Genomic DNA, 25,835 nt, shown 5'->3' with positions numbered 1-25,835 from the left:
CCATGATTAAACAGCCATTTAGCACTTCTGGCTGAAAATAATTGTAAATGCCTCAGCCCTGTTTTTGCATTGATGCACTGAGCTCACCCATCAATGTGTTTAGGGATATTTTTGGATTTTCCTCCTCTAGTGTATTGTCCACAACCATTTATGATGTTATATATAAGGATTACAGAGCTTTAATCTTGTTCGCTGACTGTCGGATTGCTTAGCTTTGTCCAGGAGTTGCCAAATCTTCTGTTTATTAGGCATGTAGTTCTGTGTTGTAACTTTCCTAGGTTGGCATCTACATTTTAAAGCTGCTTGGCACAACTACTGGCATGGTCTGCTACACCCCTCATGGAACCAGTGCAGTTCCTCTGATTTTAATGCAATGGTAGATAAGGGAATATATTGGGATTACAGGTTGTAATGGAATACTATTCTGCTGATGATCACAATGGCACACAGCATCTCAGGGATGTACAGTTTTGAGTCATTAGATTTGTTTGGAATCCATTCCATTTAGTAAGCTGATACTGCCTCACAAGATGAGTGAATCCACTTTGTGAGAAGATAGGATCTCATCTTGATAAAGTACAGTCATGGACAGATGTATTGGCATCAGGGAGATTTGCAAGGATGAGACAAAGTAGGATTTCTTTTGCATTAATGCATTCATCACCCATCATACAGTGTGGCAGAAATATCCTTCAAAGATCATCCAGCTTGTCAGTACTGGTGCTACCAATTCATTTATGGTAATGGGCGTTGAAGTCCCCATGCACTTGTTACCCTGTGCTCATACAACATTCAGTGCTTCTTCCTAATGGTGTTCCACATGGAAAAGTTCAGATCCATCAATTGAGGAAGAACTGTAATGTAAAGGTAAAGTCACCAGAGTCTTACCAGATCACAGGGCTGCTTTCTTAGTGGAGAATTAGATGACTGGTTTTGGTTTAACCTGACAGTCAACACACCACAGACAAGGCAAGAGATTGAGAAGGAGAGTCCTTCATTGTAATCTCAGCTGGTGCAGGAATTGGCATCACTCTGTATTACAAACCAGCCTTCCAGGCAACTAAGTGAAGTGAACTCCCAGAAAGGACTGTCAGTGGTAATCAGGAGGGGATTCCTTTGCCATTGTTTGGTCTGATTCTACGAGACATCATGGTATTCAAGATCAAAATGAGTACTCTCATGCAACACCCTCTAGACTGCATACCATTGTATCACCACCACAGGAAGGTATGTCCTGCAAATGAAACAGGACATACCTAGGAATGGTGATACTAGCAACTGGGACAGTAGTTATAAGGTATGACTCAGTGAGTACGGCCATGTCAGGCTATTGTTTGAATAGTCTGTGGAACAGCTCTCACAATCTCGGCACAAGTCATCAGATATTGCTATTCAGAACTTTGCAAGGCGAACTAGCAAGGTGTGCCTTTGTGGCTTCCAGTACCTAGGTCAATGTCAATTATCTGTTTGTTTTTATTTTCATTCAAATTTTCTTTCATGGTTTAATGCAATTGAGCAACATGGTTCAACCAATTCAGGGGCTAGACTCAGTAAGGAGAGCAAATTTATTTCCCTAAAGTGCATTAGAGCGCCAGGTGGGTTTTATGACAATCAACGATAGGTCTATGCTCATCTTTACTCGGTCTAACTTCTTTAAAATTTTATATTTATTAATTACTTACATTTAAATAACACCACCTAAAAATAGTACCATTTAACTCATGTCCCCAGAATATTATCCTGCTGATTGTGTAGATCAGCTCAAGTGGCACTTGCTCAGCAATAACCTGTTCACTAATTCTCAGTTTGGGTTTTGCCAGAGCCACTTGGGTGCTGTGTCAAGCACAGCCTAGAACCAATAAGGACAGAAAAGCTGAAGTCAAGAGGAGAAGTCAGAGTGACTGCCTCTGAGTCAGCATGTGTCCAAATATGGCATCAAGGATCCTTAACAAAACTGACTTTAATTGGAATGAGAAGAAGAATTTCTGTTGCTTGGAGTTATACCTGGCACACAGGAAGATGGTTGGGGCGTATCCCCTTTGGGTTTGCCTTCCTGAACTACTGAAATCCACCGGGTGTCAACGCACTCACATGTTGATCATGGCTAACGAATCACAAAAATGCAACCTTTGCCTTTTAGAGATTTGACTAATTCGTATATTACATGGAATGATTCTTTTTAATATTTACCTTTGTTTATCTGTAAGTTTTTCCAAAGTGTTTTCCAGCATACTAAGTCCTTCTAATTTTGTATTCCATGATTTTAAACACCATTTTAATGGCTCTCCCTTTTGTCCCTCGAATCTAATATCACTTGAATCACATTATAGGCAGTATTGACAGGATATTCCCCTTACTGTCAAATTGCCGGCTACTTTTAGTTTATTGCTCATCATCAAATCCAGTTTGGCCTTCTCCCTGGTCAGTTCAGAAACATACTGCTCCATAAAACTGATCTAGACATATCCTATATAGCCTTTACTGCCTGAATTGTTCAGCTACTCCCAGTGCACACAACTTCCTATTAAAAAAACACTATTTTGTTAAATTCTTACCAGATCTACATTTTTGTACATCACTGCCCCAAATTTATTACAAAGGAAACATATCCAGATACACGCACCATTTACATGTGCCAGACTTGGCTTCCCAAATAATCATTTAACTTCTATTGAAATGCTGGCCCATTTACTACAAGGATCATATGCTTTCCAAGGTTTATAATTTATACCAGAGGAAAACTAGGACACGCGAGGTATACCATTCCAGACAATAGTTTACAGAGCACTTTTACTTTAGTGACACATACCAACAGGGGTGATTGAATATGAGCTCAATGCTACAAGCCACATTACAGTCTAAACAGATGGCTGAAGGAATTGGCAAAAAAAAATTTCAAGTGATTGTAGAGAGTATTGAAAGGTAGTGCAGAATGGCAAGATTTAAAGAGATACTTTTAGAGCATATTAAGGGAGGGGGGCAACTAGTTTTTGTTTATTGTTTCTAATTAAGCCCAAGGACCTCACTGCATCAAAATGGCAGTAGAAATGTTGAGCGTTAGTTTGAAAAACATGGATTATAGATCTTGTAATCACATTGAGATTAGATGCTACTCTTTGCAGAAAATCAGTGAAAAATAGCAGCTTTTTTTGCAAATAAAATGTGGTCCCTTTGATGCCAAATTTGCTAAAGCATCTCTCTTTATAGATGAATTTGGCAAAATTGTTCATACTGTGAGAACTTTAAATAATTGCAAGGAAACACGCAAATAAAATCACAATTACCTCGTTTGTGAGCTTATTCTTTTCTTCATTAGAAAATGGAAGAGCATCATTCACCACATTGTTGAGATAATCTTCCATAAACTCCATCGTATTAGCAAATTTGTTTTTCTTGTCATCCCGTGAGTCATTCAAATTGGAATCATAACTGTAAATCAAATTTAGTCATTGTCAAATTTTCTCTCACTAGCACTAATCCTCATTAACATGACTGTTGGGTTTTCCTCTCAGTTAACCGGAGTGGGTCTCTTTTACATGTTGAAAAAGAACATGTTGAAAAAGAGACTTTTAAAAAAAATTTAAAAGTTACAGCTTCACTGGCAAAATTACCACATGTTAAATCTGCATGGTACATTAACAGACAAATTGATCAGCAACCTCAAGGATTAGAGGCTGGAAACAAAATCCTCTGAGTCTCGCACATTGTGTGAAAATGCATCAAAACACCTGCCCTGACCCTTACGATTAAGGCCAGCATGCTACAGCTGTAATGGTATATTCTGCACTCTGTTCTGCTACCTAATGCATTTTGTTTGGTACGATCTGCCTGTAGGGCAGTTACTCAACAACACTTTTCATTGTATCTCGATACACATGGCAACAATAAATCAAATCAAATTAAATCAAAATACTTCCTGTCTGTTGAGCACTTAAGAAGACAGTGGCTGGCCGTTATGCAGTATCAGATTAGTGTGGGCCGAGTTCCTTTCCAGCAGGAGCTGCCTGTTGATCAGGGCTGACAGCTTCTCCTCTTGGAGGCCATAGCTGATGTCAGGAGTGCAAACCTTGAGGCCAAGGATAAAGGACATTTCTGTGGGGGGTAGTATCCAGGAATTGAGGTCAACAGGGAGAAGAGGTGCACCAGGGAAATCAGAAGCAAAGTCATGGGAAGGTGGTTGCTGCCCTATGTAGGTGTTCTCAATCAGGGACCAAGAGCCTTTGATCATGTTCAAAAGCTCCAAGCCAAGAAGCAGCCGCAATTTTCCTCCTCCTAGGAAGCACACTTGCTCCTGGGCTATTCCCAACAGAGTCAGATTGAAGCCTTTGAGTGACCATTAATTGGTCACTTTAGGCCTCAATTAGCAGGATGTTGGCCATGGACCTTGCCACTCATGACTTAATTGAGACAGAGATTAAAGGCGTCATCCCCTTCTAGTCAAATGACTTCCCATATCCTACCTGATCCCCAGATTCACCATGGCCGGAGTCACAAGCCTTTGCAACTTACCACTCAGGTATTTGCTTACTGCAAGCAGCCCTTAGCCTCCTCATTGTTAAGAATTTCTGGAATTGCATTTTAACTTCCCACGAAACACAATAAGTTCAATTTCGTAACTAATGGTACGGGTATCTTTTCAATGACACGATTATTATTAATGCGATGCCAATAAACTTCAATTAAAGATGGAATAGTTAAAAGTATAGAAGCTGACTGCCCGAAACGGTGACTTGCTTTCAGATATTATATGAAGTTTTCTTTTTTTAAATTTTAGCTTTGGGTCTCTTTTCTTTCTCTTTCTCAGTCCAACCTTTTATCCCTACTTGCTTTGAAGCTAGTTCACTTCATTTCCTTCTGAGTCATTCCAGTTCCTATCTCAATTCTTTGATCTTTTGGGCTAAGGAAAACACAATTGGTCCCACCATTTATTAAGGTACTAAATGCCCTTTTGCCCTTGCATTATCAGCTGACACTCGGCTAGTTCGACCTAATGGTTTGAACTAAAGGATGTTGTTTAATAACAATATGCACTTTGAGATTATCACTAACAAAATCTAGCCTGTAATAACTCTTGCTGCTCAATAATTCATACGCCTCTCTGGATTATGTAGTTCATACTCCTAAATTGCTCTATCCAAAATTAAGCAACTTCAAGTAAACACATTCAGGCAAATAAAAATGGTCTTACTCTCTGATACTGATTGTTGTAGGTATTTCAGCCCACAGTCGAGCAAATTTCACTGGTGTGACCAATTCCTGGGGGTCGCGGTCTACATGGACATGCAACATCAGATTGCAGAATGAAGCCCGTATATCAAATGGCAAAGTTTCATCTGCCATGCACAGAAATATCAACTCCACACTCAGCTGCTTGGAAATTTCATCAATTGCCAAATATTGACGATCCAGACAAATCCTTGCAAACAGCTTCAGCTGATACCTAAAATATAAGCATTGGGACAAATTAGAAAAATACAACAGGCACATTTATTTGACCCTGCAATGCCTTTTAGCTTGAACTTTAGAAGAGTCTTTTTCATTTTTAATACCAACCATTTTATAGTCTCTATTTTACTGTCAACTGTTGTTGAATCAGAGGTTGCCTTGTTCTAAGGGTCACGTCCACTCAAAATTTAACTGAGAGTGTATAAACAGAATTTTTATTTTATATACAAATGCAGTAGAAGTCACTTTAGGGAAGCTTTGATGTAACTGTGACGTCATTGCCAGTACATTGTTAAAAGTTTAGAACATATCCTGCACAGAGCATACAGCACTGTAGCAGTACCATCACGTGTCATCTGTCATTAAACATTGTTGTAAAGTAAGTAGAAGTCAGCCTGAACTTGTACAAAGAACACAGAGTAGAGCTGATTAATGTTGTCTAAGTATCTAATTAGCTGAGTGGATAAATGTATATAAGGGGAACACAGAGACAAAAGATCAGCGAGCAGGTGACTGAGTAATATTGGGGAGTAACATGCTTTTTTGAACACTGGATTTAATAAAGCATTTGTACTTTTAAATTGTCTCCATTACTGTAAAATGCAGTAGTTTGGAAATCTGCCTAGAGACAAGACAATGTGACCTTATACTGAGTCTGCCAGAAGCCAAAACCTTGTGTTCTTTTTGTTATCGAGGCAGAAAATCAAAGTGAAATTTACTGAAAGGAAAGTGCATGTTTTTACAACTCAAGGTCAATGAGGAAGAAGCTGGTCCTGCTGTATACAGACTCTCAGAGTCAGTCAGATAGATATTTTCGAACTAACCTGTTCAGAGATGTTATGACACACCTCTGGAGCAAGTAAGACTTGAACCTGGGTCTCCTGGTTTAGAGATAGGAATGTTAATACTGTGCCACAGGAGCCTCAGTCAGACAGATGTGAATAAGAGCCATAACAGGTGTGCTACTCTAGCCAGACTGCTTTTGGGTTAACTATCAAGGTGCTAGTGAGGAGATTACAATTCAAAGGAATTGGAATTGTGGAGATTAAAAGACTAAATAGCTGCTAGAGGTTTACTGCTAGCAGTCCCTTCAACTACGAGCGGATAATTGAGTGAAGGAACATTATCTAAGGATAAGAAAGATTTACCCACAGCTAGTGAATTATTAAGAAATAAAGTTATTAAACACATTCATAACTTAATTTGTACTGTAATCTGTCAGGTTGGATGAGGTGTCAATCAAGTGTGCTGCTTTAACCTGGATGGTGTTAAACGTCTTGAGTGTTGTGAAAAAATTAGCAGGGAATACCTTTTCAGTGTTGTTGTTTACACATTGGGTTATTGTAGTATGAAAAGCTTTGTCACAGAGATTGACATATGAGGAATGTTTGAGGACTCTGGGGCTATACTCATTGGAGTTTAGAAGGATGAGGGGAGATCTAACTGAAATTTACAGAACACTGAATGGCCCGGACAGAGTGGATGTTGGGAAGATGCTTCCACTTCTGCTCCAATGTCTTATGGTCTTATTGAATGAGGCAACAACTGTTGCAGTTTTTAAGGGAAGTTGAATAAATATTTGAAACAGAAAAGCCAAATTAATGGGAAAGGAGCAGAACATAAAGATTAGTTTTGTTTTGGGCTTGCAAACAGCCAACACGAGCATGATGGAATAATGAGCTCTTTCTGTGATGTAAATCTCTACAGTTCTTTGATAAGTAAATGCAGTAAAGCAACATGTACGGTAATAGACTAGCAACCTTGTGTCATAAGTTCAGGATGATTGTAGCCAACTGTCATATTGCATTTTATAGATTTGGCAAATTGGAGGTGGGGAATAATAAATTGATCGCAAAAGCTGCTAAATTATTCTAAAAGCTAACATATTTCAGAGATCAGGTCTACGTAAGGTCTACACAAAAGGTGGTCAACACTTCAATATTATTCAATTTGGGGAACCTAGATTAGGCAATAAAAATGGCACTGCCAGTGTTGCTGAAATCCTGAGAGCCAAAAAAATTGAGCTGAAAATAACAGTTACGAAACAAAAGAAGTCTAGTATGAGCAACAACAAATGCAGGTGTCAATAAAGCAACATTTAAAAATTCCAGTAGTTCAATTTTAAAAATGCAGTTAACTTTAAGATGCCTGTTCTTGTTAGCCAGACATTCATGCCTCTTCAGGAGGGCAAGCACAGCCAGAAAGATCCGCTCTAGGATTAAATAATTTTTTTAGACTTAAAAAGATAACTTTTACATTTGTCACAAAATAATTACTGAATGACCCTTATAATATCTAATCATTATGTATGTTTTTAAAGCACAGTTTATCAACAATTAGATTCAATTCTGCTTCTCAATGCAATGTTATTTAAAAAGCTGCATTATTGCTAAAAAAAATTGCTAATCACCTGTAATAAGTGAGGACATTTTCATCATGTGTATTGCCAGCTCTGGCCTCTTGCGCTAACTGTCTGATGCTTTTTTCTTGGACTTCATTCATTTTGTCTGTCCAGATCAACCAAACTTCATCTTCGAAGTATTCCATACTCATATACTCTGGAGATTGGGACATTTCCTTCACTGGCCTCAATCTATAAAGAAAATGTGCAACAAAGTATTCAGCTTGTTCATGTTTTCCACTGCACTGCAAAATTAAAATATTAAAACTTCTACTTGCATGTGTATTGCACCTTAGACCCATGAGAAGTGCCAAATATTTTATAATGAATGACGGTTCCTGTTCTATGGGAATTTGTAGTTGTGTTTCCAAACAGCAAGGCCCACAAACAGTTAACCAAAGATTACAATGTTGCTTGGAGCAGGAATATTAAGGGACTGATAGAACTTAGTATTTTCTCCGAATGCAGGCATAGCTACCTGAACATACAATGACTCCTCAGTTTGATGCTTTATCTCACCAGTTATTCTATTACAATTCAGTATGTGGTCTCTCTTTCAGTTGTAACATACACATGACTCTGTGGAAGAAGATTTTAACTAAATAACAAGTTCAGTTGCAATTGATAGTCAGTGACAGCTCTCCTTCAAATTGAGGAGAACTTAGGATCACCAACAAGGTAACATTCCATTTATAATATTCTGATTTGCACCTCATTATTAGTCTCAGAAAATAACTGTTGCACGTTTTAACGCAGAGATTGAGATGCTGCGCATCCTGTTAATTGACAGCAACACCTCACAATGGAACATGCCAAAAATTCATAGACTTGGCCAATCATGCTGAGATAATGGAGAAACATGAATGACAAGCAACAAGGCAACAAACTTTGTTCAAGTTTTGTTCAGCATTTCTAAACAATTTTTATCTCTGTCATCAATTGAACATTGTGTAGCTCAGCCCATTTCCAGCTATTATTCATTGTGTAGGATATATTGAGATGAGTTCTTATAGCAATATAAGAAAAATGCCACATCCACTTTATGAAGGATTTACATCTATTTCCCTTCACAAAACAGTACGTCCACATGTTGAATCTGGAACATCAAACTATTTAATTTGAAATGCAAAAATGAGCACAAAAAAGGATCTCAAAATCTCTCAGCCTGCAATCTTAATTGCAGATTAGAAGTAACTGTGTTGATGGTGGCATAAAACTGCATATATCATTCTGTGTTAAATTCTTCCACCTTGCTTATGGTAATGAGACTGTACTGGTCAAATCTTGCCAAATCATCCCTCTGCATCTTTCACAACTATTCTTCAGATTTTAAATACACTTTCTTTCACTGCAGTGATCCATACTTGTTGCACTAATCCAAATTCATTCAAAATACGTTGGCATCATCTTGCAAATGTATTCAGTGAAAGACAATCATGGTAACTAAATTGTAAAAATAACATTTATGGTCTAACAAGCTAAGTTTGATTCTGAGATCTGAGTCCAGTATTGTCTTAAATTGGGATTGTGAGACCATATCTTTGACCTTAGCCCTCCTGGTGCCATAAGCCTGAATTACGTTTTATTACATTTAATTATTATACAGCCAGCCAGCAAGTGCTTTAGCAGTCACCAAATGGAGAGGGTGGAAGACCCAATCCCATTTTGAGGATTGGACCCCAATACTCAGATAGAGAGGGGCTTGTGGCTGTCAAATCTGCACTTGGCTGTAGCTCTCCAGCTCAAGATGATCAGGCAGCTCAATGGCTGACCCAAATACCAAAGCAGCAAGCTAGAGTCACAAGGTACTCATTTCGACTCTTCATGCCAGGAATTCTGACTGTTAATATTCAGCAGGTGAGGAGAATAGAAGCCTGCATATTAATGAGGTTAGATTACGTAGCAATGAGGGAAAGGATGAGCGATAATCCTCAGTTACAAGCTCCTCACAGTTCATGAGCAAGAATCTTCTCTCTGGGAAAATACAGTTTGTCAGTTTTGATGTTGAGAAAGGCCTTGGTCAACATCTCACACAATTCTCCCAAATTTCTCAACATAGCTCACATCTTTCAGAGCCTGGAACGATTCTACTCACTGACACCATCTTGAAATGCACCTTCCTCTGAAGGGGAGACAGTACCATCTGTTTCAACTGGCGTATTGGAGTTTTATGACATACTCAAAACTAACTCACCAATCTGATAGACAAACAAGCAAAACAGGCACTTACATGATTCCTTGGAAATGTAACCAAAGTCAACCAGTAATGGTAAATTTGGATCAGTGATAATGGGAACTGCAGATGCTGGAGCATCCAAGATAATAAAATGTGAGGCTGGATGAACACAGTAGGCCCAGCAGCATCTCAGGAGCACAAAAGCTAAATTGGTAAATTTGGAGTTGCTTAAATGGAGGAGCTGGAATGCTTCTATAGGTTCCATAATTATGTGTTCTATTGCAGCCTCTGCTCCAGGATTGTGGGAGTAGGAAGAAAAATCATCTCAAAAACTGCACTGGCTGCAGTGGGACAAATGGGAATTCAACCAAGAGGGAAGTGAACCATAAGGATGGAATGCCTTGCAAGAGAACAGTCAACTAAGCTGAAATCAGTGAAGAATTTGAAGTTACTTCTCCCCCTCTCCACATCAGACATTGGAATCTGACACGTAATCTCCTAGCAATATCCCATTTCTTTTCGAAGTGCTTGCAGTTACTTCATTGAAGGAAATACACAAGTGTAAATTATTGTGAAATACATGGACACTACAGACAGCTAAACAGCTCAGTACAGAGAACATTGAGCTTTGACAATATTCCAAATTGCTGAGATGAAGATAAAAAGTTGTGAGGAATAAAAATAAGGTGGAAATCCAGGACATTTATTTTTATCTTACTGCTGTAATGGGATATTTCCCAAGTGTATTACAGGTTATGGAACAAAGTCATATAGATGGAGTTAAAACCACAATCTTTCAAATGGTTCAACAGGTTCAAGAGGCTGGCCTCATGTTCCTAACAAATTTATCTTTCATTTATAGGATATGGCTTTCCAGGTCTAAACAGAAGGATAATAATTTTGTTGGAGCTTCTTGTATTTGTATGCAAGAATGGAAGAGATTTGAAGTTCCTAAAAAGTGTTTTAACTGGCAATCTATTCATGCATAAACATTTAGGAATAAAACAAAAGCACAATCAAAAGCACCTCCAGACACTCCCAAACCAAATATGTCAGGTCAATAGCAGCACAGCACTTTTTCTACATCTTTTAAGAATGTATCATAACAACAAAGAAGATGTACCTGCACATTTCACTGTTGTAATTTACTTTTACGTGTTACATTATCTGGAGAGGGAAGTATTCCCTAATGAGAGGTGTCAGAGCATTGCGGAACATAAAAGTGGAACCTAATCTGCTTTGGATCCCAAAACCCATTAAGAAATGTTATCCTGGATCAAATGGTGCTAGATACATTCTAACACATTGCAGACTAGTTTGCTGCTTTTTTTTTTGAAAAAAAAGGAGAAACAAAAGGATTGAGGTATTCATAGTTAACTTTTCGGATCCGGTGACCCTTCCTTTGAACGTTCTGAGGAAGGGTCACCGGACCCAAAATATTGACTCTGTTTTTTCCTTCACAGATGCTGCCAGACCTGCTCAGCTTTTCCAGCAACTTTGTTTTTGTTCCTGATTTACAGCATCCGGAGTTCGTTCGGTTTTTGAGGTATTCGTAAACTGGCAACAACAGATTGGCTATTCGTGAACATAATGAGATATTCATCAGAAGTACAAGTTTCAATAACTGGAGAGATATTGATGCATTGAAGTAATCAACAGTACTCTGAAAACAGGATAATATTTCCATCGGTTGTCATCTACAGAATTTTTTTTTTGGCTCTTTTCAGTCAAGAATGTAAGCCTGATACACAAAGCTTTTTGTTTCATTCAGCTGTGAATCAGCTTTGTTCTTTGATAAAACAAAAAGAAAATGAGTATGGAACATCTCCAATAAACATTCCACCCAGTCCCATCTTCTGGTCATATCCCTGTAACCCTGCATTTCCCATGCCTGAGAAAAGAAGCTGCAACTCACTCAGTTTTTATGAGGATATCTTCATTCTGGGGATCCAACACACATTTGCAAATAAGTTCCTGGGTTACTGGAATAGCAACGTGATTTGATACACAGAGATCTGATAAATAATCTAAAAACCTGTTAGAAAGCAGCAAGAATTAGTGACAGGTGTTTGGCGAGAAAAATGCAGTTTATTTCATTGACCCTTTAACTCAACAGATCTTTGTACTTACAGATAATATTATATGGAATGGTGCTAGCAGCCACAACACACCTTCTATTTAAGAGATGCAGAGTACTGCCAGCAAGTAATGATTCTAAGGTCCCTACTGACACTGTGACCAATGAGCACTATGGTTAGTACTGGCTGCAGTAATTACGACAATCAACATGCAGCACAAAGATGCATAATGTTTGCATTATGTTGGATGGGTTAATCCTACATTACAATCTGTGCACCCATTTTTGCAGGCTATCTATGTTCGCCATGATTTTGCCCAAATTATTTCACTATTCCTCCCATATGTATATCGCTCAGACTATCAACATGCAAATTTCTGATTCACACTTATGTCTGACTGGTTCAAATCAACTACAAATTTGAACTCTGCAACCATGAACTGTGAAGAATTGTAATAATGGGTTTAAGAATAATTGATTACATTTTTTAAAAAAATCATATCACTTCTGCTTTCTTTCAAAATTAATGGCAGCTAATCCAAGACACAATTCTGTGTTCGATTTACAAGACCACATAAGACCCAAGTGTATATGTCAAAACTGATTCAGCTGTTTAAAGCTGCAGCTACTTGCTCTGGTTATGCTAAGGTAACTTGCGCCATGATGTATCGGAGTAAATTTCCAAGCTACATCTGGGCCTCGAGCAGATGTCATGGATTGGCTGAAATTTTGTAGATTTCAATAAAAAGCAATGGAAATGAGGCTGTTTTTAGAATCAGTGCCGGTTTCAGTTCTGTATAGCAAAACTAAGACTATTACCTGTCATGTTTTATATCACAAAGCATTTAGTGCAATTATTTGCTTGCGAGCAGCAATAACTGGTGGGAAGCAAAGTAACCATTCTATGCGAATAACATTCTAAAAGAGACGAAATAAAGTGAATCACCATTTAATTTTACTTTGGTGATTTTAGTTGAGGCCTGAACATTGTGCAAAGCTCATGAAAAACTTCCCAATTTTATTTGAACTGTGTATTGGGACCTGTAGTGTTTACCTGGAAAACAGACTGGGCTTATTTTAATTCAGCATTCAAAGGACTGCACCTCTGACAAGTCAGGATTGTATCCATAATTCACTGAAGGCTTAATGAATCCCACTAGGAGAAACTGCTTCTGAGAATACTTGACTACACCTAACAGGATCCACCCAGTGGCTGTGTTGCACTACACATGTGATCAATGTTCATTGAGCAGACACAACAATCCTAAAACTGTGATCACCTTACCTGGGTTCTCGGCTCTTCCTCACTAGTTTGACAAAGGTTTCAACTTCTGTTTTCGTAATGTGCTTTTCTAGCAGTTTCCTGTTATTGTGGAGTAGAGCTGTAATTGTGTCTTCAGCCAGAATATCATAGCCAATCTGAGATTGCATCACTCCAAACTGCTTTGCAATGTGTTCCTAACAGAGTAACAACAGGGAGATGTCAAACAAAAATGTGTTTAGTTTTATAGCCCCTTTTGTTCCAATCTAGGTTCCTCTCCTTCACAAAGACTACATGGCAAGAGCCTACGAGTCACTGAATCCCCTGTCCATTAATCCAACAGTATTCCAAAAGGAAAAAATACTTTTTTCATGTGTTCCTTATTAGGCTTATTTCATCAATTGTTGCTTCAGATCCTTGTTAAGCATGATTTCAGCACCAAAACAAAACATGGAAGGTAAGTACATCCCAGACAATGTCAAGGTTACACCAAAATGCCTTCCATGGAAAATCCATTTGTACTATCACTAGGTAATTTAGCAGTATTTTGGTATACACTAATGGAATACACTGCCAACTATACAACAGCAGGAGCTAGATGCAGGCAGAAAAAAATACAGTGATCTAGGCCCGAAACGTCAGCTTTTGTACTCCTGAGATGCTGCTGGGCCTGCTGTGTTCATCCAGCCTCACATTTTATTATCTTAGAAAAAAATTCAGTCCTCTTATAATTAATGACCAACGGGATTTGAAAGTAGCGGTACCTAAATTCTTCTCTATTCTTCACTATAAAGATTATAGGGATACCTTGCTGCTGACATTGTTGGATTGCAATAATTCCATGTTAGAATTCCCAAAAGTACCGACAGAAGTAATTGATAATGTTCTCTCGAATGAATGAGAAAACTTGCAGTTCAATCATTGGAGAGAAATCTGTAATTTGTATGTCCATAGCTTCTGGTAATACCAACAAGGTGTTCAGTGATCCTTTGAGATTAGTTAATTTTTTTCATTATCTAGCTCCCAACAGTGAAATCATACTCCCCTAATTTGTAAACTCTGTTTTTAATGTTGTACATGAGTAGAATCAGCCCATTGAGTCCACATTGACCTTCAGAAGAACATCCCACCCAGTCCCATCTTCCGGTCATATCCCTGTAACCCTGCATTTCCCATGGCTAGTCCACCTAGCCTGCACATTCCTAGACACTACGGGCAATTTAGCATGGCCAATCCACCTAACCAGCACATCTTTGGACTGTGGGAGAAAACTCACGCAGACACGGGGAGAATATGCAAACTTGACACAGACACTTGCCCGAGGCTGGAATCAAACCCAAGACCCTGACACTCTGAGGCAGCAGCGCTAACCACTGAGCCACCGTGCATATATTACTGCACAGACCAAACTATCTGATATTCTGCAATTAGCATTTGCTTTGCATCTCAATAGTGCTAGTTGAAGAACCGAATTTTACAAATCTGCCTCATGAAGATTCATTATAAAAATGAATTTCAACTTGACATCATGCTTAAGAATTGGAGTCTAGCCATTAAACACAAGTCACAGCCCCATACTTGGTTTTTCCTGTAATCATCCTGCGAATGTCGAAGTAATCTGTAACAAAGTCGGAACATATACTGGTACGGTGCATTCTTCTGATCAGCGAGCTCCTCCAACCTTAGCATAGGTCCGTCACCTTTATCCACAAAAGGAGCCTTCAAGATTCCAAATATCTGTGCACAGGAGGCAAAAGTCAATGATTATGTTATGTTTCCTTTGTAATAAACACAGCGACTATGGCAGAGAGTGTATTCATCGTTCTAATATTTTACTACAAGCGATTCTCAGTGGCAGAAGCAACATAAATGATGAACTAAGATAACAAAGTGTGAAGGTGGGTGAACACAGCAGGCCAAGCAGCATCTCAGGAGCACAAAAGCTGACGTTTCGAGCCTAGACCTTTCATCTGATCCAGCTTCACACTTTGTTATCTTGGATTCTCCAGCATCTGCAGTTCCCATTATCTCTGATCATAAATGACGAACTGTATTATGCCTAATAGCTGCACGTACGCAATTCTAATAGCAGTCACTGGATAACTATCAGTTCACGAGCTTCGCCAGCTTATCATGATGGAGAATAATGCAGAGTCCAGGCTGATATTAGCAATTTGTGCACTAGGTTAGATTCCCTACAGTATGGAAACAGGCCCTTCGGCCCAACAAGTCCACACCGCCCCTTGAAACATCCCACCTAGACCCAGACCCAGACCCATCCACCTATAACCACACACCCCTGAACACTATGGGCAATTTAGCATGGCCAATCCACCCAGCCTGCACATCTTTGGACTGTGGGAGGAAACCAGAGCACCCGGAGGAAACCTACGCAGACACGGGGAGAATGTGCAAACTTCACACAGACAGGTCAGCATCTTACTGCACAAACTCATGTAATTTTATAATATTAGATCCAAAGACGTGGCAGGAAGACAAGGGGGAATTACTAAATCGGGAGATCTATATCCCTCAGGAAAGGAAAGGATTATGGTTATGTGGCATGTGTCAGAAAGTACGGTTAAATGGTTACTTCAAAGTCTAACAAATACATAAATCTTTTATTATTCCTACATTTATACTCAGGATAACATAAGGACATTATAATCATACACAAACTCTAACATAGGCTAACAGTTATCAAAATTCCATTGTGTTGATTTTACTTGACATGTTTACATTCGGCGCTGCCACATTAATGTTTAGTAGTCCATAACAATATACTGTTGCATCTAAACAAATTGCAAACATGCTATTAATGATAATCACTCAGTACCTGCTTCAGGATGTTTTGCTCTCGCATCAGTTTTTGTCTTTCCCTGTTGGGTTTTGTCATGACAATGTCCAGAACATTTTGACCATCGTCAGCAACCTCGACAACAAAAAAAACAAGATCTTCCAACAATTTGATTGCAAACCTACAACAGACAGAAAAATAACTCAAAGTCTTTGTCATTGGTTTCAGTCAAAAAGCACAAAGATTAGGGGAGCAACATTCACTGACAAGGGGAACTTTGCAGGGTCCAAATCTTTCCCAACCATTTCAGATGAGTGTTTTTGGGCTTACTGGCATTGCTCACTAAACTTGTTGGATAATAAAAAACAGTGTAAACAGCCAACTGAGGCAGCCAGCAGTCTCCATTCTCTAACTGTGTTCACCTCCTTTAGCTGTTAATGGCGTAAATAGCTGAAGACGACTTCTGGCAGTTTTAAGCAGCTGTTCACACTGTCAACTTGGAACATGGAATGTAGCATTTGAAGCTCAATATGGAAAGTGAGATTTGGAAGATGTGATCGAGGTGTGCACCAACTAGGCAACAGAGTTTCTGGCACCAACCCTTGAGGCTTATTTATTTCAATGTGCTCAGTACGTGAAATCATGACAGCCATGAAAGTGAAGCAAGAAGCTGCAGATCAAGAAAGTTTGGAAAACTAACTCCAACTCACTTGACAGTTTCCAGCATCTGTTCACCGTAGCAGCAATGGGAGGGAGTTCAATCATGGAGATTTCTGGCAGTTTTGATCAGCTAATTTGTAAATGTGTAAATAGCTAATTGAAACTGCTTAAAGGCCGGACTTCACCTGAAGTAAGCAAGTTTTTTTCAAAGGTTGGTAAGTTTTTAACTGCATAAAATACTAAGCATATGTTATAAATTTAAAGCAGCTCTTTTATAATTGTCATCTACAGTAAAGGCAATTGTTCTGCATGATAAGGGTGAGTGATAGAAAGAGTATTTAAAAATGCTCTTTATTAAGTAAGACAAGTTAAAATTTACAACCACTTACTCGTAATTTTCTTGGTGGGTGTTTAAATAATATAGTTCAAAAGCAAGCCTAGAAACTAACAATACACAGCAGTCCATACAAAAGAAGGTTAAGTATATTCACCGGGTGCCAGGCCACATGTAAGTTCTGCAGCCTGAAGGAAAATGTGTTTCATATTCGTGTTGAATATTTTCAGTTGTAGTCCCCGTTTGGTTTCTTAAAAGAACTGCTTTTAAATTTGTGGTTGCCCATGATCCTAGTCTGTGAGGGGAAAGAGTGGGAAAAATGGAAGGCCTCCTCATGTGCCTGCTCTGAGGACTGGCCAAAGTGCCCTCCAACAGTTCTTGGCAATAGGTTGTGTACAGTGTTGTAGCACCCAACTGTCGATCCCCTTCCAAGGTTATGTTCACACTCTGGTGCACTTGGACAGAGAGCACTCAGAACCCATCAGTGTAGTAGAGGCTTCACGATACCAGTGGGCCTCACAGGGACTAGGGTGCATCGCCACCCCGGTAACAATATTTTGAATTAAAGTTGATAAGCTTCCATTTCCATTTTATTACGGTGCCCTGCCAGGGTCTGTTTACACCACTATTGTTCATTGATAAGAGAAGAAACCAATACTAGTCTAGGCAAGTCAAGAAAACGCTGAATGCCCAGAGACATGTGATAACCACAGAGTTATCACATAACTACAGGTGGAGAATGTTGTGTGTTTTAGCATGGTCAGGTACACATTAACTCGTGTTTGACCAATCAGATATTTTGATCTGTTTTTACAATAGTTGGGGCAAGAGCAGATTACATTTGTTTAGAAGTGAATCAGCTTGACTTTCCATACCTGTTGTATCCCAGAATTCAGCTGATTCCTAAATGGATAGTAAAGCCTCCAGATTGCCTCAGACTGAGCAAAGTGTAATTGAAAAAACAGAGAGAGAAGACTGAAGAGAAAAAGGTAATAAAAAACAAATAAGGAAACAAAACAATCTTCAAAAGAATAAAGGAAAACATACAGTCTTTCAAGGAAATAATGATATTATTAATAAAAAGAATTCAAAGTGTTTTCACAGGGTGAGTCCATGATCCATACGGTAGTTTAGTTTGCATATATATCTTGCATGCTTAATTTATTACAATAAGCAGAATCCTAAAAGAGGAATGATTATATTGTCCATATTTCATCCAAGCCTCCATTTTAATTGTAGATTTGACGCTATTAATTATCAGGATGGTCTACAAACAGGATCTAAACCAAATTTACAGCTGTTCTCATATATCCTGTCTCCCTGTATAAAAAGTACGCACATAAAATCATTTTCATTTTGTAAGAGCATGGCATTTGAGGAATAGGAGTAGACCTTTCAGACTCTTGAGACTGCTCCAAACATTCACTGAGTTCATGACTAATATGTAATTTAAGTCCATATGACTGACATATCCCTTAATATCTTGGGTTATCAGACGCCAATTAACCCCAATATAACATTGACACTCTAGCATCAATTGTCATCTGTAGAAGTGTTCCAAACTTCTAGCACTTTTTGCTTGAATAAGTGGCTTCTACTTTCATCCTTGAAAGGTTGGATTCTATTTTCAGAATGTGTCTTGCCTACCAACAGAGGTTGTTCTTCATCGGCAGACATAGCTCTTCCTCTTTCTACCCTATTTGCACCCATAATAATTCGAAAATTTGGATCAACCACTCCTTAATCTTCTAAATTCTAAGGAACACAAACATTGTTTAAGTAACTTCTTTGTGTATTTCAACCCATGGAATTCTGGTGTCATTCAGATCCATCTATTCCACACTCCTCCAATATACCCTTGTTAAGACCTGGTACCCAGAGCTGTTTGTGCTCCAGGCACAGTTTAACATATGCTTAGAGGTCATGCACAAGGAGAAATAGGGAAGCTGCAAAATAGTGAGAATAAATTTAAACCAGTCAAAGGAAAAATTAACCAGAAATATTTGAAGTCATTGACATAAATAATTTCTTGTAAATTAACGTGGTTTCTTCAGTTTAAGTCTACATTCCTTCCACAGCGCCTGGAAATGTATAAGTTGCTATTAGACAATAGACAATAGGTGCTGCAGTAGGCCATTCAGCCTTACAAGCCAGCACCACCATTCATTATGATCATGGCTGATCATCCACAATCAGTATCCTGTTCCTGCCTTATCCCCATAACCCTTTATCTTTAAGAGCTCTATCTATTTCTTTCTTGGAAGTATCCAGAGAGTTGGGCTCCACTGCCTTCTGGGGCAGAGCATTCCATATATCCACCACTCTCTGGGTGAAGAAGTTTTCCCTCAGCTCTGTTCTAAATGGCCTAACCCTTATTTTTAAACTGTGTCCTCTGGTTCTATTGTAATGAATAACATGTTAATTGTTAAACTTATCACTGACATTAAGAATTACAATGTAGGAACTGCCTGGGTAACATCTTCCAGTTTTGTGCTTGACATAGAAATGTGTTAGCTATGACCTCGCCAGTCTGTAGAAGGTATGTTTAGGGTGGTAACTTTTTGTATGTGGGGTATGAGTCAATTACTTTGAAAAAAGGCTTTTGTTGCTAACTTACGTGGGTTTTCCTGTACCAAGTTAAACACTATGATATTCTCATAAATTAATGTTTTCTTTGTATGTTATGGTTTTCAATTTAATGAAGTGTTGACAATTAATAATTGACCCAAAAATCCCATATGTTAACTCAAAAAACATAATGTACTGTTGCTAAGTGACTACATTACCCAATAAAGGAGACAGTGAGAATGAAAAAGCCTCTGAAAACTGAAACAAATACCTTGAAAACCGGAAGTAATCCTTAAGAAAATCTGAGAAGGAACTGTAGAAAATATATTTTGGCCACAGCAGGGCAGTTTTTAGTTTCAATCAATCAATTCATTGTAATTCAAAACAAGAATGAAATACAGATTTGCAGCTGAGCAAAGAAAATATCTTATTGAATGATCCAGGAAAACAAATACTTACCAACTGCCAAATATACGTTTTGCTTTAGAAACTCATCATGCAGAAACAATATACTGAAACAGTTTACTTTTACAAACTAAACAAAGAACAATCATCCTATCCCTTCTCCAGGGTAGATACACAGCTTTGGTTTTGTTGACATGAGCAAACTTAATTATTTTTGCTGTTGTTCAAAATTAAATCTGCCTTAAGCAAGATTGTGATTTTGCCTTATATCAATTTCATACTGACAAACTGTGCCGCAATCATAGTTGTAGGATAAGAAAGCAAGGATTCACAAAAAAAAACCATTAATCTAATCTCGCTTAGCTCACCCATTAAGACTTTTCTGGACAAGAGAATTAATCTACAATACCTCACGACTTTACAATGGAGCTACTAATGGGACTTTCTCCAAATGGGTGAGACTTAACCGATCTGCAGGCAATCTAACTCTCTAACCAATGCATCAATCAATCTGGCTTTTAGGTGAAGGTGCACTGACACAGCTACACTTCACTAGCCGTTTCAATTTGAGCTTCTTATGTTCACTGAGCACATCCTCCAGATAAGCCCAGCTAAAAATGAGAGACCACACACTGGGAAACATAGGACTGCACTTGTGAATGACAGCCTCGAAATATAGCACTTTTTAAAAATATTCTTTCATAGGATGCAGGCACTGCTGGGAAAGCCAGCACTTGTTACTCATCTTTAATTTCCCTTGATCTGAATGGCTTACAAGGCCGTTTGGAACCAACCACATTTTTGAGGTTCTGGAGTCACAAATAGGTTGCAATGGATGGCCAGAGTTCCTAAGGGACACAAGTGAATCAGATGCATCTCTATGACAATTGATGATAGCTGATGGTTACCATTACCATTAGTTTTCAATTCCAGATTTGAATTCAAATTGTTCCAGCTGTCATGGTGAGTTTTAAATTCATGTCCCCATGATATTATCGGCCTCTAGATTACTCATACGTTACCATTAAATCACTCTGTTACCTTCGATCATTATGATTTAAGATTCCTTGTTCCATCTTTTCAACAATTATCCCAAGGATTTTACTGGCATCATTTGCAAAATCCAAATCCCGAATCTCTGAAACTGGAACGGACACAATAGCAAAGGCTTCTTTGTCTTCCTTACTTGGGCATGTTCCAAGCTAAAATAAATAAAGACAAATTTTAAAGAGTTTTTTAATGATTACTTAAGATTTGAACAATGGCTAAATCTAGAGGCATTTTATAAATTTCAATCTATACTGCCCATTGATCAATTTAAACTTGTGGACCCACAGTGAATTTTTATACTTGATTTAAATAAACATTTTCATTCAGCCATGTGAATTACACAGCCATTATTAAAACAAAGTATACTGTACAAAAGAAAGTTTTTATTAAAAAGATAAGCAATTTCAATGGCACTATTCCCTTTCATCATATTTCTTCAAAATACTAATTATCTGTTCATCCCCAGTATATTGACTCGCACTGGTTCACCAGCATTGAATACACTCCATTGAACTAATTCAGTTCCTCATAGCATCACACCATATCCTGGAATCCCTGCTAAATTCAAAGGTTTGCATAACCCAAGTTAAAATGCTTCTTCATTATTTAAGTATCATGCAAATTTTAATTACTTCCAACATACAAACTAAGGTAATTTTGTTTTTCCGTTCTGCCTCAATAGAAATTGCACTGTAAACAGCCAAAATACAACAGTAATATGTAGACTTTCAACATTCTTTTCTTCCTTTGATATAGTTTACATTCAGTGAAACTAATTCTGTTTTGTCTTCTGAAATCCGGTCAGAATTCAATGATTCAGCATAGCTAGTAATCATACAGAGGTTGCATTCATAAAGATTGGCATCAATGAGTTGACAATTACTTGTGCATTTATGATTGCAGAATACATATGTTCTCATTCTAAACTTAATTATGAAACTTTAAATTAGGCGGAGGAACCTGAGTTCCATAACTACCATGAGTCTTATTGGTCTCTCTTCATCGGTATCAATGGGAATGTTTGTGCTCTGAATCCAGGTATTGGTACAGAGGTGTCGCAACCTCACAAATGAATTTCTGAAACATCAAAGGGAATACTTGTAAGAAGTGACTGGCATGCATATATACAAATAGAACTGTAACTTTTAAAATAACAAATTCACATTTATTATGGCTTTCTCTGTCTAACCAGTGAGAAGTCTCTCCCATTTGCTGTAGATTTCATGATATTACAAAGAATCACTGTCATTTTCTGCCAAAATAAAGAGAAATATTCTGAGCAGTGCCTCTACAATTTCCGGATATTCAGCTTCAGTTCTGAGTTGGCAACTCAGCACTCTGGTGTCTTGTAATACAGAGATGATGAATTCAACCCATTGACTTTGTCCATGAATGAATCGAGTAGCTGCCGACATCTGCCATGATTTTCAGCCTGTTTGCATGAAACATGTGGGCAATAGTTGCAAGATTCCTCAACATATGCATCAATATCTTGACTCTACAATCCCCAAAGAATTTCTGTTTAAGTCTGGTCTCCTCTTGACACTTATTGGAGAGGGTAAAATCATCGTATGGGAATAGGAATATGCAGAAAGGGAAGAAGATGAAGTGGGCTGGAATTTTATGAGGCCAAATGGTCTCCATCTACACAGTAGTCCTATAATTTTATTGAGAATGCCCTAGCAGTGACTTTTTTTCTTTCTTTGAGTTCAAAGACAATGGCTTTGAACAAATGCTGAGTAAAATCTGGAAACAGTTGGTGTCAGGCTTCTCTGGATCTTCAGATTTCTATCTCAACCTTATGTAAGTTTCTTTACACATATAACATATCTATCCAAGTGCCATTTTACAGTCTGATTTCTAAGTGTGATTTTTTACCACCTGAAGAAGATACTGAAAAAAATTCAACAAATTCCTGAAACTGACAAGGGATAGGATTTAGCACGAACGTGTGAGGGATTAGAGGAGCAAAACCCTTGGCATGTCTGGGTATAAAAGCCCACCAGGTCTTCTAGTAATCAGGCTCCTGGTAGGAATACTGTTGAGATTAGGACCCTCATCGAAGAAGATGTGGCTGCCAAGAGCTTCTGACCAATCAGAGGCTGCTAGCTTCTACAGTCAATAGTGCCACAGAACAGACGATGCCTGTTGCCAACACAACACCTTGGGTGGAGAAGTGATAAAAAAAAAGCTAGTGTTGTTTGAGGGTGTCCCTCAGAACGAAACTCATGGGAGAGGGTAGCTATTGGAATTATGTAAAAAAGAGTGATGCATTTCTGTATCCACCACTACCTCACCATGCAGCCCTTTCTGCCCACCCAATGCCAACCCCTCACTTGTGCACAGATTAATGCAGATCAAAGGAAGTCCCACCCAACTGACAGCCTGCCCACAGTGGTTAATTGATTGGGAAGACGGACATGTCACTTTCTTCCTGGAGCTGGATTAATTGCAGCCCAAGCAGGAATGGATGCTTAATTGATCATTGTATGACTCCAATTGGGTCTCAACTGGAGGCCGGGCAGTAAAGTGGAGATTGGGCCTTCCTGCCTAGGACTTAATTTCAATCAAGCAGAGAAGTGTTGGGGTTTTGGGTCATGACCATCCCACCAACTTAATTACTTTCCCATATCTGAGTCAGCAGTCTCCAGGACTGAGAAATTCCACTTGAGGATTTTACAACATGTTTGGGTTTGAGAGGCAGACATTTTGGACTAGATTCTCACCTCAAGGCAGACAGTAGGAGTCAAGAACTTTCTTGGCTCGCTGTGCCTGTCTTGGGTTTACAGTGCCTGCAAAGAGGTAAACTTTAATTGGGAGGTAAGGACAGGTAACTACTTACTGCAAGCTGGCCACTGATTGGGAAAGAGTTTCAAAAGCAGCTACAGAGGCATCTTGTACCAATGAAGGCCATTTAAAAGGCCCATCTTGGTACTTTGGAACTTCATCATATTTATAATGAAAACAATAACCCCCTCTAGCCATTACCTTCCCCCAGACCCAGACACACCACCTCATACTTTTCACCTCCTCATTCACCCCAAGGCACCTCATGCATCCCATGCCGAGCTATGTCTCACCAAGACGACCTGCAGGGCCTCCCATGTCTTCCATGCCAAGCTAAACTCATGCCACACCAATTTATCTACAATAATGTCAGCGTATGACCCCTACCATGAAAACAGGGTGTGTTACAGAGCTCCAAAAAAATTCAGAAAACTCTATTTTATTACAGCCCAATGTACACAGATCCTTGAAAGTTGCCACCCAGGTTGACAGGGCTGTTAAGAAGGCAGACAGTGTTTTAGCTTTTATTAATAGAGGGATCGCGTTCCGCAACCAAGAGGTTATGGTGAAGCTGTACAAAACTCTGGTGCGGCCGCACTTGGAGTATTGCGTACAGTTCTGGTCACCGCATTATAAGAAGGATGTGGAAGCTTTGGAAAGGGTGCAGAGGAGATTTACTAGGATGTTGCCTGGTATGGAGGGAAGGTCTTACGAGGAAAGGCTGAGGGACTTGAGGCTGTTTTCGTTAGAGAGAAGAAGGTTGAGAGGTGACTTAATTGAGACATATAAAATAATCAGAGGGTTAGATAGGGTGGATAGGGAGAGCCTTTTTCCTAGGATGGTGACGGCGAGCACGAGGGGGCATAGCTTTTAATTGAGGGGTGAAAGATATAGGACAGATGTCAGGGTAGTTTCTTTACTCAGAGAGTAGTAAGGAAATGGAACGCTTTGCCTGCAACGGTAGTAGATTCGCCAACTTTAGGTACATTTAAGTCGTCATTGGACAAGCATATGGACGTACATGGAATAGTGTAGGTTAGATGGGCTTGAGATCGGTATGACAGGTCGGCACAACATCGAGAGCCGAAGGGCTTGTACTGTGCTGTAATGTTCTACGTTCTATGTGTCAGTCATCCAGACCCATTAAAATTGCAGAAACTGCAAACAACAGAGAACCTTTTTTATTTCTGTAAACGGACATTGTAAAATTGGCACAATGGATTACAGTGCTTGGTCTGTCCCTGGGACTTAGCTGGGTCTTCCTTGTTTCAACACTTTAAGGTTGTCTGAGCTCTTAGTCAAACTTCATGAAGCATTCTGGATACACAGTTCAAAGGAGTGATGGGGCAGGAGATCTGGATGGAGGGGTAGAGCATGAAATGAAGGGAATGAAGGCCAATGGGAGGTGGATGGGTAGCATAACTTGGCATGGATCATGGAGTTGAGTATGGGTCATACTGGGGATTTGGGAGCTTACATACCACCATTTCCCTTTCCCTTTAAAGGATCTCAAACTGAGACGAGGGTTCTTGGCTCTATCAAAATCTGGCCTGGTTCCATGAAAACAGTGGATGGCTCTGATGTGCCTATCTGATTTGTAGAGCCAGCCAGATCAGGAGTGCAGAGTGCAGACTTGTGACCTGAGCCAGTCCATATTCTTGAAGTACAATAGAAAACCTTGGAAATCCTAGAAATGGGGTTGGGAAATGCAGAACTAGCTACCAATGCTATCTTTCCATCTGCATCCACCTGACATTATGAAAATCGAGCCCATTATTGTAAACAGTAGTGAAATATTAGAGTCCCTGTTCCAAACACCAGCACTATTATGTCAATATTATGGAAATATATACTTATTTGGGAAAATGTTCTAA

General features: G+C 39.0%; 1 protein-coding gene across 2 annotated transcripts in view; it reads right to left on the bottom strand.

The window, feature by feature from the left end:
- Positions 1–25,835, bottom strand: part of itpr3 (inositol 1,4,5-trisphosphate receptor, type 3) — a 252,243-nt gene that overhangs the window by 110,366 nt on the left and 116,042 nt on the right. For both annotated transcript variants that reach the window (XM_059653417.1, XM_059653416.1), the window contains 9 exons: positions 22,152–22,251; positions 21,166–21,326; positions 16,197–16,338; positions 14,939–15,097; positions 13,385–13,557; positions 11,938–12,057; positions 7,856–8,038; positions 5,189–5,440; positions 3,285–3,429 (listed from right to left, as the gene is read on the bottom strand). In XM_059653417.1, the coding sequence (XP_059509400.1) occupies positions 3,285–3,429; positions 5,189–5,440; positions 7,856–8,038; positions 11,938–12,057; positions 13,385–13,557; positions 14,939–15,097; positions 16,197–16,338; positions 21,166–21,326; positions 22,152–22,251 (1,435 nt within the window). The remainder of the gene's footprint in view (positions 1–3,284; positions 3,430–5,188; positions 5,441–7,855; positions 8,039–11,937; positions 12,058–13,384; positions 13,558–14,938; positions 15,098–16,196; positions 16,339–21,165; positions 21,327–22,151; positions 22,252–25,835) is intronic.

Source organism: Stegostoma tigrinum, chromosome 21, assembly GCF_030684315.1.
Source record: "Stegostoma tigrinum isolate sSteTig4 chromosome 21, sSteTig4.hap1, whole genome shotgun sequence".
NCBI lineage: Eukaryota > Metazoa > Chordata > Chondrichthyes > Orectolobiformes > Stegostomatidae > Stegostoma > Stegostoma tigrinum.
This window is presented reverse-complemented; position numbering and strand designations above follow the sequence as displayed.